General features: G+C 45.4%; 1 protein-coding gene across 4 annotated transcripts in view; it reads left to right on the plus strand.

Annotated features, from left to right (window-relative positions):
• DOCK1 (dedicator of cytokinesis 1) overlaps positions 1-12,664 on the plus strand; it is a 278,248-nt gene that overhangs the window by 201,522 nt on the left and 64,062 nt on the right. For all 4 annotated transcript variants that reach the window (XM_058810726.1, XM_058810728.1, XM_058810727.1 and 1 more), the window contains exons 33-35: positions 5,215-5,363; positions 11,952-12,037; positions 12,225-12,381. In XM_058810726.1, coding sequence (XP_058666709.1) covers positions 5,215-5,363; positions 11,952-12,037; positions 12,225-12,381 — 392 coding nt within the window. The remainder of the gene's footprint in view (positions 1-5,214; positions 5,364-11,951; positions 12,038-12,224; positions 12,382-12,664) is intronic.

The raw sequence follows: 12,664 nt of genomic DNA on the forward strand, positions 1-12,664 counted from the left end.
CCTGGACAAACCTTTCCATGAGGAAATTGTCCCCAAAATCCACCCTGAGCTGCCCTGGCCCAGCCTGAGGCCGTTCCCTCTGCTCCTGTCCCTGTTCCCCCCGGCTGTGCCCTCCTGGCAGGAGCTGTGCAGAGCCACGAGGGGCCCTGAGCCTCCTTTGCTCCAGGTGAGCCCTGCCCAGCTCCTCAGGGATTCTGCAGCCCCTTCCCAGCTCCTCAGGGATTCTGCAGCCCCTGCCCAGCTCCTCAGGGATTCTCCAGCCCTTCCCAGCTCCTCAGGGATTCTGCAGCCCCTTCCCAGCTCCTCAGGGATTCTGCAGCCCCTTCCCAGCTCCTCAGGGATTCTGCAGCCCCTGCCCAGCTCCTCAGGGATTCTCCATTCCCTGCCCAGCTCCTCAGGGATTCTCCATTCCCTCCCCAGCTCCTCAGGGATTCTGCAGCCCCTGCCCAGCTCCCTCAGCCACCATTTCTCCTCACTAATATTTCTGGTCTCATTGGATTCTTATGGATTCTTAAACTTTTCCCAGAATTTACTGGACTGAAAGTAGAAAGTTTGATGCAGACTTTTCCATCCAGCTGGTGTTAACTGAGGTTGTTTTATCCAGGCTGGTTTTTCTGGAGTGCCTTGTGCCTTTCACTCCTGCTGCTGTCACTGGCTGCTCTTTACAGGTTATTTAGTTGCTCCAGGGTTCAGTTTCTCCCCATTAACAAGGATAATAATTTCCCCTGCAGTTTTGGGAATCGATTGGCTCAAGGGGTAGTGTTTTCTTCAATATTTCTTTCTGTGCTGTCATGAAAGCCTTTTATTTTTAATGGATTTTTTTATAAATGGAGATTATCCAGGTAAGATCCCTCTGTGACCTCCTCAAGCTCTAATATTTGTGATTCTCCAAGATCCATTAGTGGGATCATTAATGCCAAAATCCCACATGTGGAGGGAGTCAGGAAATTGCTGCTCTTCCCAAAAAAAGCTGTGAGAGAAAGGTAAATGTGAGGCAGGACCTCAGTCTAAGGCAGCCTTTGTGCTTCTCCTGAGCAGCACCTTGATTTTCCTCATCTTCTTTGTCACACAGAGAGTCCATGTTAAACTTATGGATTATGTTTCACTTCTGGCCCCTCACCAATCTCGTCTGTGTCACAGCATTAATTAAGAAGGAATTCCAACTTCTCACTGCATGGGAATTGATTGGGGGGTGCCTGACACTTTCATCTTGGAAGCTGCACTGCATTAATCAAATTATTCATGTGTATGTTCAGAAACCAAATCAGGAGTGAAGGGCTGGAATTCTGGAATTCTTGAGCACAGGTTTTTTTATGCCTGTGCCATTGTGCATGAAATGTGATGAAACCAAACCACTCCCTGACTTTTGATTTATGGATTAAAGGGTATAGAAAAGCCTCAAAAATGAATGTTTTGTCTCATCAGGTTTTGTTTCTAAATACCATGATTAACACACGATGCCTGCTGAGTTAAAATTCCCCAGCTGGGAGCAAGGCAGTCCTCCAGCTATAATGCACATTTAAAAGTATAATTTTTTTTTCTGAAATTCAATAGTAAAATAAGAATTCTTAAAGTTTTCACTTGGCTGCCTGTTTCTGATGCAGGGGAGGCCTCAATAATCACACCTTCCTATTTTTATGAGCAGAAAAAAAATAAAAGAACATTTACAGTGCAGAACAGCACTTTAGAGTCTTTTTTCCTTCCATACCACAACCTGAACTTTAAAATGTGTTACTTTGAGTCAGTGTTTTGTTGAAACTGGGGCTTCTTAAACCTTGCTGAGACACTAAAGCATCAAAAAAGCATCAGACAGGCCATGGCCTGTCTTGGAGATGCAGGAACTCAGAAACCACACACTGGAAGGGTTTTCTGGTGCAATATAGCAAACAGAACCTGTGCACAGGGTGCAGTGGTTGGTGGCACCCACAGCTGCGTGGCAGAGCAATTGCAGTGACATTTCAGGTGACATCCTGGTGGGAAGAGTGGCCCGGGAGAGGCAGCTCGGAGGTGTTGGTGACGTCTGAGCCAGCTGGGGGGAGATGGAGGAGAGGAGCTCCTCAAGGTGGAGGGGAATGGTTGCTGGTGTCCTCCTGTGAGTGCCACCCTCCCTGCCAGCGCTTGACGTCACCAAAGGTGTCTTGACAGGGCCCTGGCTGTCGTTGGAGGGAAGGCCAGGGTTAAAAATAGCCCTGAACTTTGGGTGTTACATAAATAGAAGTCATTGCACATAACCCTCTCTGGATTAGTCAGGCGTGTTCCCAGCCTGCCCAGGGCACAGGGGAGGCTGCTGGCAAATTACTCACAGGCTTTTGTGGCCCAGACTGAGTGGGGAAGAATCTGGGAAATGAGAATCACACTTTGTCCAGCAAGGAGAGCACCTGTCGGGATCTCTTGCTGCTCACAGTGACCCTGAGATGTGTTAGAAAGTCTCTTTTCCCAGCCTGGCGCTCGAAGGAGGAGTCAGAGCTCTCCAGTTCTCAGTCTCAAAGTTGTTTATTGTTCCTTATCTATAAAATTCTTTCTCCTGAATGATCAATGGACAGAGGTCCATTCAGCAGGACAGTCAGAGGCACTCTGCATGCCCTGGGACAGTGTTATCTTTTTGTACTAAAAACCACGTGTACGATATTTACCGTAACTTCCCAATACCTATCACCTGTGTTAGACAGTGAGCTTCTACTCTGAACCAATCCCAAAGTGCCACCATCACAGCAGAAGATGGAGGCCAAGAAGAAGAAGAAAGGCTGGACACGTCCAGATTCCTCCATTTTGCACCCTGAATCCCCATTCTAAAAACTCCAAAATCTACTTTTCCACTGAGTAATAAATTCACTATCATTCTACTTAATTTGTCATGGCTTGCAGATCTTCATCTAAGGTTGGTAACTTGCTCCATGGGTCATAATCAATGTCACAGGTGTCTTGGGCTCTGTGCCAGGGTCTCTGAGCCCCCTGGTCTTGGCCATCCTGGACAGCCAGAGGGATGTGCTGGGTCCTGACAAGCACCCTGGGTTTGGTTTGTGGTGAGGTCCCTTCCTGCTGTGTGAGCACATCCCGTGGCCAGGCACAAGGTGCTGCAAGGAGAAGGGTTTGCATGTTCAAAGGAGGTTTTTTTTGCATGTGGTTCCTAAAGCAGCTGCAGAAGTTGGTTTTCAGAACAGACTCCTCAATTTTCTCCCAGACTTGTCACATTTGGAGTCTCTGTGTGGGAGTTCCCACATTCCCTCAGGGAGGAAAAAGGTGAATTCCTTGCTGGGTTGTTTACCAGACAGGGGCATGGATGCCCTGAGGGGCCAGGGGAGGATTGTTTCCCTTCCTGCTTTGCTCCTTTAGTGGTCCAACACCTCCCAGATCACTCTGTCACAGCAAACCCATGTGTGTCCCCACTGATGCACCTGGGACGGACATCCCGCTCCAGAGGCTTCCCCCAGAGCTGCAAACAGATCATCATCTCATCAAAGACTCTAATCTTATGTGGATTGTTCACATCTCAGGTTCAAAGGGAATGCCTGTGCTTGAGGCATGGAAAAGCCCTCTGTGGCACAGGGAGAACTCGCAGTGATGAACACCTTTTGTCACCGTTATTTGTTTTCTGCAGTCTTGACTCTGACACTGCACGGGCATAGCACAAGAAATGTCACCTGAGAGATCCAGTGTAATCATCCTTGTAGGAGACTGAGGGAAGCTTTAGGCCTCTCACTTGGTATTCCTGAGCAGCCCCCAGCACTGCAGCACACCCAAAGTCACCATTTTCCTTGAGTATTAATTTGCCCTGCTCCGATTGCTAATGCTAATAGGATTCAGGAGTTTGCCAAATCAGGGGACTTCAATTATATCTGCTAAAAAAAGGAGCGTGTTTTGGTGGGGAAGGATTTCTCTTGATTACATTTTTGAGATTTATGTTAGTTCTGGTCAAAGTGAAACTAGCAATTAAAGACTTCACTGGTTACTGTCACAGTGGTGTAGTGCAGTGGAATAAAAATGAGTTGAAATCTGTTTGTGTCCTGTACCACTGGTAACTGCAGTGGGAAGCAAAAGTTTGAGAGCTGGAGGGAACTGAGGACTGGACTCCAAAGAACCTGCTCTGAAGCACAATACTGGGTATAGAAACAGTGTTTGAACCTGTTGTAAACATCCCTAAGGGGGAATTTGTGAGGAACATCTCCAGTTGTGTCCTGAGCTCCCAGTGCATCCCAGCCTGTTGCTGATGGAGAAATGTGTTTGCGTTTCCTAAACTTCTGCCTGGAGCTCTCAGGGCTGTGCTGCTGCAGCACCATGGTACAGTGAGGTGATGGGACACCAGCACAGGGTGCCCAGAGCAGCTCTGGCTGCCCCTGGGTCCCTGGCAGTGCCCAAGGCCAGGCTGGGATAGTGGAAGGTGTCCTTGCATGGCAGGGCTGGAATGGGATGAACTTCAGTGTCATTCCCAACTCCAGCCATCCTGATGATTTTTCCATGGACTTATTCACCAGATAATTTGCAGCACACACACTCTGCATCCATTTAGCCAATAATATCAACACTAACCTGCTCTTTTATCCATTATTTATTAGGTGCCATGCTCCTGCCAGGCTTTAATTTCCCTTCCCTGTGTGGAGCAGAGCAGGGATGGGGGGAGGAGCAGCTTCCTCTTGGGAAGCTAAATCTGCAATCAGGTTTTGCAGGCAGCTCAGCTCCGAGGAAAGGAGACATATTGTGGGCTGGCTGAGCTGTGCTTTCATGTCTCGAGGCTCTGTTAGGCTGCACTCGTGGTGACACTTTGATAGACTGACACCGAGAACATTTTGTTCACACTAAATAAGTTAATACAAGTGATGTGCCTTTTAGCCTCCCTCCCTGCCAGCCACACATTGTGCTTTAAAATAAAACCTGGAAATTTGGGTGTGAAAATATGTAGTGGGAAATGTGGCGAGTCCCAGCTTGACGACTGATCCAAGTGCTCCTCTTTATTTGGAGTTAGACAATACCTCCTCCTGTGGTAATAATTATTAATAATTAAATAATAATAATAATAATAATAATAATAATAATAATAATAATAATAATAATATTGTGTTGGTGGTGATCATCATCATCAAATAAATAAGAATAATAAAAAAGTGTTTCAGTAGAGCCAGGTATTAAAACATGGTTTGTTATGCTCCATAGGTATATTAATACAGCTTTTACAAAGCCAGGGGTTGTTCACTCTGAAATGCATCTTTTCTCCTAAAGGTCAGCATAAAATCAAGTTCATCCCAGAAATGGTGGGGCCAATCCTGGAGATGACCCTGATCCCAGAAACAGAGCTGCGGAAAGCCACCATCCCCATCTTCTTTGACATGATGCAGTGTGAATTCCACTCCACCAGGAGCTTCCAGAGGGTAAGCACAGAGCTGCAGACGTTTAAAGTGAGGAGGATTTGGCTGTTCTTTGACAAAACATAAGGAGTTTTTTTATTTCTCATTTTTCTAAGGAATAATATAATTACTTATTTGCTTATTTCCTACAACTCCTCGGGGGCTGTGCAGTTTTCATCTGTTGGTTTGAAGTGGTTATTGAAGGAGAAATTTGCATGTAGTAAATGAAACCTTTGGGTATGGCACAGGAGCAAAGACAGATGTCTTAAATTGTCACTGTGACTCACACAAGGAATTTGTTCCTGAGATAAATTGGACATAAAGAAAGCCTGATAATGTGGCAAAAGTATAACCTGTAAGGATTTATCATCTCTTCTCTCTTAAAATTCTGATTTTCCTTACCATTTTATGGATTTTGAAGAGGAAAAAAGCAATCCAGCACTGTCAGTGCTGTTTCCTGCTCTACAGGCACTGCAAAATCTCAAATAGTAATGGAGCATTTTTATTCTATTTGATTTGAACCTGCTGAGGGGAGCCCTTGAATACACACACCATCTTTTCCTGATAGCTCCAACTTTTGAAAGACAAGTGGAGTGAGAGAAAGTTTCCTGATATCATTCATCTGACATTGCTTCCCTGGAAACTTTGCTTATGGATTGAGTTTAAGACTAGTTAGGCCAGGCAGGGTTTGGACTAAGCCAGTGGAGCTCCTTCCCCCTGTCAGATTGCTGTCAGTTCAGGATGTGACCTTGTGAATTTTGCAATAAAGCTCGACACGTGTTGTTTGCTTTTCCCCCTTTCTATTGGCAGTTTTCTTTCCTGGATGAAAACCCTTATCCTTTTCCATAGTTTCCTTGTGAACTGCTATTGAGAAGCAGCTCTTAATAAATCTGTAGGCAGAGTAAATGAAAATCTGCGTGGAGAGACTTAAGCAAGGGAAATGGCATCAGCTTTATTGCTTTGATTTGTTTTGTGCTGGGTGGTGTGTGGAGAGGTTGTGAACTGTGTTTTGGCTTCATCCAATTACTGCATAATCATTTTTTCTCATGTTTGACTCCAGTGCTACTGTAAAGATTGAAATGCTCACTGGGATGCCATTTAAACAGTTTCCTGTCAGATGCTCTCTTTTGTTGCTTGTCATTTTTTATTTGTACAATTATATAGATCATGAAAAATCCAAGGGTGACTTTATAGCTAAATTTATGGCCCTCAATTTTCCTGACAGAAGGAAACCAGCTTTGTGTGGAATAGTTGGCTGATTTTTATAAATGAATGTCTTAAATATTTCACTTAGGGAGGTTTTTTTGCCTTTTAAGAAAAATGCCTCATCCTTAAGTCAGAGATGTCTGGGGTTGTACTTGACATAATATTTTCTGTGGCAGTGTAGCTGCTTTATGGATGTAGCATTGACAGGACAGGTGCAGAGGAAAAAAAAACCCTTTTCCATGGGTTTGAGGAACCAGCCACATCCTGCAGGGAATGATCAGTCTGTCCATTGATCATTCAGTTCTGAGTTTGCTGAGTATCTCAGGTTGGCCTTTGGGGAATGAAAACCACAGGCTTGGGAAAAGCAGAGGGTTGAAGGAAAGTCCGGGCTGGATGGGACCTCTGGAATTAATCTGGGCGTAATCTGGGTTATCTGGGACCACCTGAAGCTCAGTTTGGAGTATCCCCAGTGAGGGCTGCCTGAGCATTTCTCTGGGTGAGCTATCCAGTGTTTAATCCTGGCCTTTGGAAGGTGTCCTTGCCTGTGGCAGGGGGTTTGGAATGATACAAGGTCCCTCCCAACCCCAATCAGACTTTCTGCTTTTTATTTCCCAATGGAATTTCCTTGGGTCAGCTTGTGCCCGTTTCTGTTCCGTCTCCTCTCTGAGCACATTTTGGGTGTTGGAATGTTTGAGTTGAATTTTCTCTGGGCTGAGCAAACCCAATTCAACCATTGCGGGTTCTGCAGCACTCTGCCCTCCTTTAGGCCATCTCCAGCTTGCCAAGGTCTCTCTGAGCTGATGGACCAGAGCCAGACATGGAATTCCAGCCATGGTCCAACAAGTGCAGCAGTCCTCTTGCTGCTCTGGCCATGCTCTTGCTGCTGCAATCCAGGACACATTTAGGCTCCATTGAAGGGGGACACTTTTTTCATGTTCAGCTTGGTAAATTGGTTTTTTCCAGTCACTTTCTTGCCCTTTGTGTACCTGGAAAAGCCTTCCATGAGATCTTGCTCTGTGATTTCCTCAAGAACTGAAGTGGGGATGCCTGGTCTGTCGATTCCTCACTCATTTATTTGTCTCTTTTGTTTTGAAGTGATAGAAATAGATACAATCTATTTTTTTTAAATATCACCAGTACCTAGGCAAGCTTTGATGCTTAATGGGTCGATGTAATGTGCTGCTTTATATCCTTTATATGCAAGTACCAATTATCCTTGTCCAGCACTGCTTCCAGAGAGAACTTCCAAATGGCATGGTTGGCTGCTGTTAAACTGATCTGCCAGAAATCCAATTATCTAACCTTATTAGTCACATCAACAAGGGTTTAGGTTGGCTCCACTTCTCCAGCAGATGTATCAACCTCATGATTTGTGGGGGAGGAACTGCAGTTTTTTGCAGGCCCGTGACGCTGGGATGGTTTGTGTGATAAACAGGCAGCTTTCCCTGTGGTGGTTTTCATTTCAGGAGGGTTTGGGTTTGCCTGGTAAAACCAGGAATAGACAGAAGAGTTTTTTTTTCTCCCAGTGTATTTAGGGACAGAACAAGATAAATACCCCTTGTTTTTACAGAAATCTATTAAGGCTGACTGAATTAATAGCTGGAGTTGCCCATTTTGTCCTCTCCCTCTGAAGGTGCTTTGAAGCCTTTTATAAGACTTCAAAGTAGCCTGTACCTCAAAGCAGGAATCCCATCCTAAAAACAGTGTGGGACTGAAGCTTCCCTGTGGAAGGAACCTCCTCCTCCTCCCCTTGGCTTCTCCCTGGGCTGGTTTCAGGAGCAGAGCCTCTGGATCAAAGGGAATGTGTCAGAGCCACAGGAGTGATGAAAGAGAATTGGTTTGATTGTTCAGGGCCTGCCCAGGTGAGTGGGATGGATCCTGTGGTGCCAACAGCAGGGAAAGCTTCAGGTGAAACAGCCCCTCAGCTGGAATGTGGAATTTGGAGCATGGAGAGCTCCTGGTGTTGGTGCCTGGTGCTCCCCCCAGCTGTGGCTTCATCCCTCATTTCCTACCTGCACTCTCTCTTGGCGTGAATTTTAACTCACCTTTTCTGGTCCTGTGTCACTGCTGATACCACATTCTGCTTGTTTGGAATTGGGCCCATTTCTTACATTTAACAATTAATCTCAGTACCACCAAACAGTCACAACAGCATTTTGGTTGTCACATGCTGATTATTGGTGAATTTCAGATGGATTTCATTCCCCCTAGTCAGAGGTTACCCCTAGCTCATCAGAATCTCTCTGGGCTTTCAGAACCTGTAATTCCTTATTAAGTTTTTTTGCCACTTCTGAGCCCTGGGTTAATTTCCCTTTCCCTGTGCTGTGGATTTGCAGGCAGGACACAAGTAAATGACTCTCCCAGCTCCTGTGATCCCACTGAACATTCAAATCCAAATAACTAATCCCTCACAAAGACTGGTTTCAATAAGGAATATTTTTTAATTACCTACAGTTGAAGTGTAAATGTGTACATTTTCTTGGTTTCTGGCCTTTTGGAAAACATCAATAATCCTCTCTGACTCCACCTGGGGAGCAAGGAAGACAGATCATGCAGTGGCCCCCAAAGTGATCTCATCATTTTGAATGGCTCCAGATCTGTTTCCCAGCTGGAATGCTGTGGAAAAGTAGGAAAGAGAACAGATGAAAGCTTTGGGAATAGCCACCAACATCCATAGAAACCTGTGAGCAAAGCTTTGCTGTACTTGGGTGTCATTTCTGTGATAGGACTAATTTCTGGTGGTGTGATCTGTCACTTGAATTTTATATGGCAAATTATTATTAGCCCACATCAAAATGAATTTATAGCAGCTTGGAGGGCTGGAAGTCCTCCTCATCAACAGCAAAATTAACTTGTCAGCCAGTGCTACAAATTCAGCCTTCCTTGAGGTGAACCCAAGCCCAGAAGTGATCAGTTGAGTTGACATGAGATGGCTCACCCTGATTTATTTGCTCCAGGTGGGAGATTGCACAGGCAGAGGAAGCACTGGAGGTGCTCTTTGCTCAGGTTCAAACTCTCATCCTGAAGAGAGGTTGAGATCTTGATCAGCTGTGAGGGAAAGTGGATAAAAATGTCCTGTGATCTTCCTGATGTCACCCCTCAAGCTTTCAGTGTCAACAGGAGGATGTGAGTGTGGCTCACTGGTGGTGCAGATATTCCCCCTGAGCTCCAGACAGAGCCTCAGCAAGTGGCACTGGCTCTAATGGAAACACTGGAGATTTGGCAATTCTTCATTTGAGACTAAATCCCATCACAATAATTGCAGGCTTATTTATGCATTAAATTAAATGTAGTGCATTTATAAAAACTCAGTGCATTAGGGAAAAAAAAAAGAGAGAAAAGGAAAAATGGAGTTTATCAACAGATGCCAGGTGCAGTGTCCCAGAGCCACTGGCTTGTGCAGCTCCAGGGTCACATTCCTGCTCCCATCATGGGGAGTGATAAACCTCCAAAGCTCCTAAACCTCAGCTGGTGTTGCTAAAACCTTCCTCCATGGAAAGACCACAGGAGTTGTAACTGATGTGAAATAACATTTATTCATTTGGCTCAGATGATGTAACTGATGTTAAATAACATTTATTCATTTGGCTCAGATAATCAGCATCACAGCAGCTCCATGAGAAATACCAGGAGTGACTGAAGAGCAAAGATATTGTTAATAATCCTAAAAAACCCCCAAAATGCCACAAGTCTGGCTCTGTTCAGCCCAAGAGGCTGTTAGGGGAAATGGCCCAACAAAGCATGGACTTACAGAGGTTTAAGTAAAACAGATAGTGGGAAGATCCTAGAGATCCTGCATGACAAATGAAATTGCTCTTCTCTATCTGAGTAATCTCTTTCTAAAAAATACATCACCTGCAGGGCTGGGGCTGGCAGCAAGTGTCATTTTTCACTTTGGGTTAGAAAGTCAATTTTATTCTGGGCTCATTAGGGAACAAGATTTTTGTGACTTCTCTGTTTCACCATTGTGTTGTTTCAGTGTTTTACTCAGCTCTCTGAAATGGAAGCGTGTTTGGCTCTGGGAGGGGGTGGATTGCATTATCTTGCCTTTTCTCATCTTCCTGTCTTTATTTTAATAATGGGTTCATTATATTCTCTGTGACCAGGGGCAGGACCTGAGGGAGCAGCTGGAGCTGTGTCGGGGGGAGATTTATGTTGGATATCAGGAAGGGCTGATCCCAGAGGGTGCTGGCACTGCCCAGGCTGCCCAGGGAATGGGCACAGCCCCAGGGCTGCCAGAGCTCCAGGAGGGTTTGGACAGTGCCCTCAGTGGGGTTTATGGGGTGCCAGTGCAGGGCCAGGAGCTGCACTGGATGATCCCTGTGGGTCCCTTCCATCCCAGAATATTTAATGATCCAGACAATCCATTCTTTCTCCACGGGTACATTATGTGCTGTTAATATCACCTGCAGATGCAAAGTACATCTCTTGACATTTACAAAATGTTGGGACTCCTTGTTCTTGTGCAGGGGCCCTTTGCTTCTCCTCAGCATCCTTGGGGGGGTGGCTTAAGGAAGTGACAGTGAAAAAGCCTGGTGACAAATGTTCTGTCACCCAACTCCCACTGGGAGCACTGGGCTCCCATTCTGCTGCCAGGGCTCCCAGCTTGCCCAGCCTCTCCTGCTGAGATCTCTGACTGTAATCCTGTGCCTCTCTGTGCTTATTTAATGAAGAATTAGGAATTAGGTGACTTCACTGGTTCATGGCAGAGCAGCAGGCCTGCAGTGAGCCTTCCTCCACTAACAGTTCACATCCATTCCCAGCAGCAAGAGCTAAAACCCTTTGTAATCATAAAAAATCCAGGGAATTACCCAGTTTGCATTTAAAACATGTTCTGTTGGCCACTTAGGTTTGCATCCTTTTAATATTGCCCAAATAAAATTATTTTGGAGTTGTTTGAAACTCCCTTCCCTTCTGCAGGGTTTATTAACAGCTTGATCAGGTTGTGTCCTGCAGTCAGTGTCTGTGTGCTAAAAAAGGGGTGTCAGGGGTGCTGGGGGTGCACCCAGCAGCATTATCCAGCCTCAGGTGTGGCCTTTCCTCTCTCTGAGAGCTTCCAGCATTTTTGTGTTCAGTTCTGCTGCTGGGGACATTCTGTGTCTCCTTTCTCCCTGCCCTCAATTCCTGTCATTAATCACCTTCTTTAGTTTTCATAATGCAAATATTTACACTTCATTTAACAGCACGACCAATGATTCCTTGAACCAAAGAAGTCCTTGTAGGGCAGGAGATCGTCGTGGAGAGTCTAAAAACCAGAGACTGCAAACTCTAAAAGTCAATCAGGCTTTAAAGCAGGGGCTAAACGTCTCACCGAGGCACCCAACCAATCTGTGAGGCATTGAGGCTACAGTAATAAAGTGAAATATTTGCCAGCTGATTATTTCCGCTTGCTTTGTTTAATTACAGTTCGAAAACGAGATCATCACCAAACTGGATCACGAAGTGGAAGGAGGCCGAGGAGATGAGCAGTACAAAGTGTTATTTGACAAAATGTAAGTGTTGATCAGCAGCAAAATTTATGTCACGGGGAAGTCAGGAGAGAGAGCAATTAGACTACAATGAACTTTGTAGCCCAGAAATAATTAAAATCTGTTAACGGTGCACAGTATTTAAAACTGCACCTGAGTCAAGGTTTTTCTCTGCGTGTGATTAACAAGGCGAACTTAATTGGTTTTTCAGTCTCTTGGAGCACTGCAGGAAACACAAATACCTGGCCAAGAGTGGGGAGACCTTTGTGAAGCTGGTGGTGAGGCTGATGGAGAGGCTGCTGGACTACAGGACCATCATGCACGACGAGAACAAGGAGAACCGCATGAGCTGCACCGTCAACGTGCTGGTGAGCAGCAAAACCACCACAAGTCACCACAAAACCACCACAAATCACCATAAAACCACCACAAATCACCATAAAACCATCACAAATCACCATAAAACCACCACAAATCACCACAAAACCACCACAAGTCACCACAAAACCACCACAAATCACCATAAAACCACCACAAGTCACCACAAAACCACCACAAATCACCACAAAATCACCACAAATCACCACAAAACCACCACAAATCACTACAAAGTCATCACGAATCAATGCAAAATCACCACAAAATCATCAC

This window comes from Ammospiza caudacuta, chromosome 9 (genome assembly GCF_027887145.1).
Source record: "Ammospiza caudacuta isolate bAmmCau1 chromosome 9, bAmmCau1.pri, whole genome shotgun sequence".
NCBI classification, from domain to species: Eukaryota; Metazoa; Chordata; class Aves; order Passeriformes; family Passerellidae; genus Ammospiza; species Ammospiza caudacuta.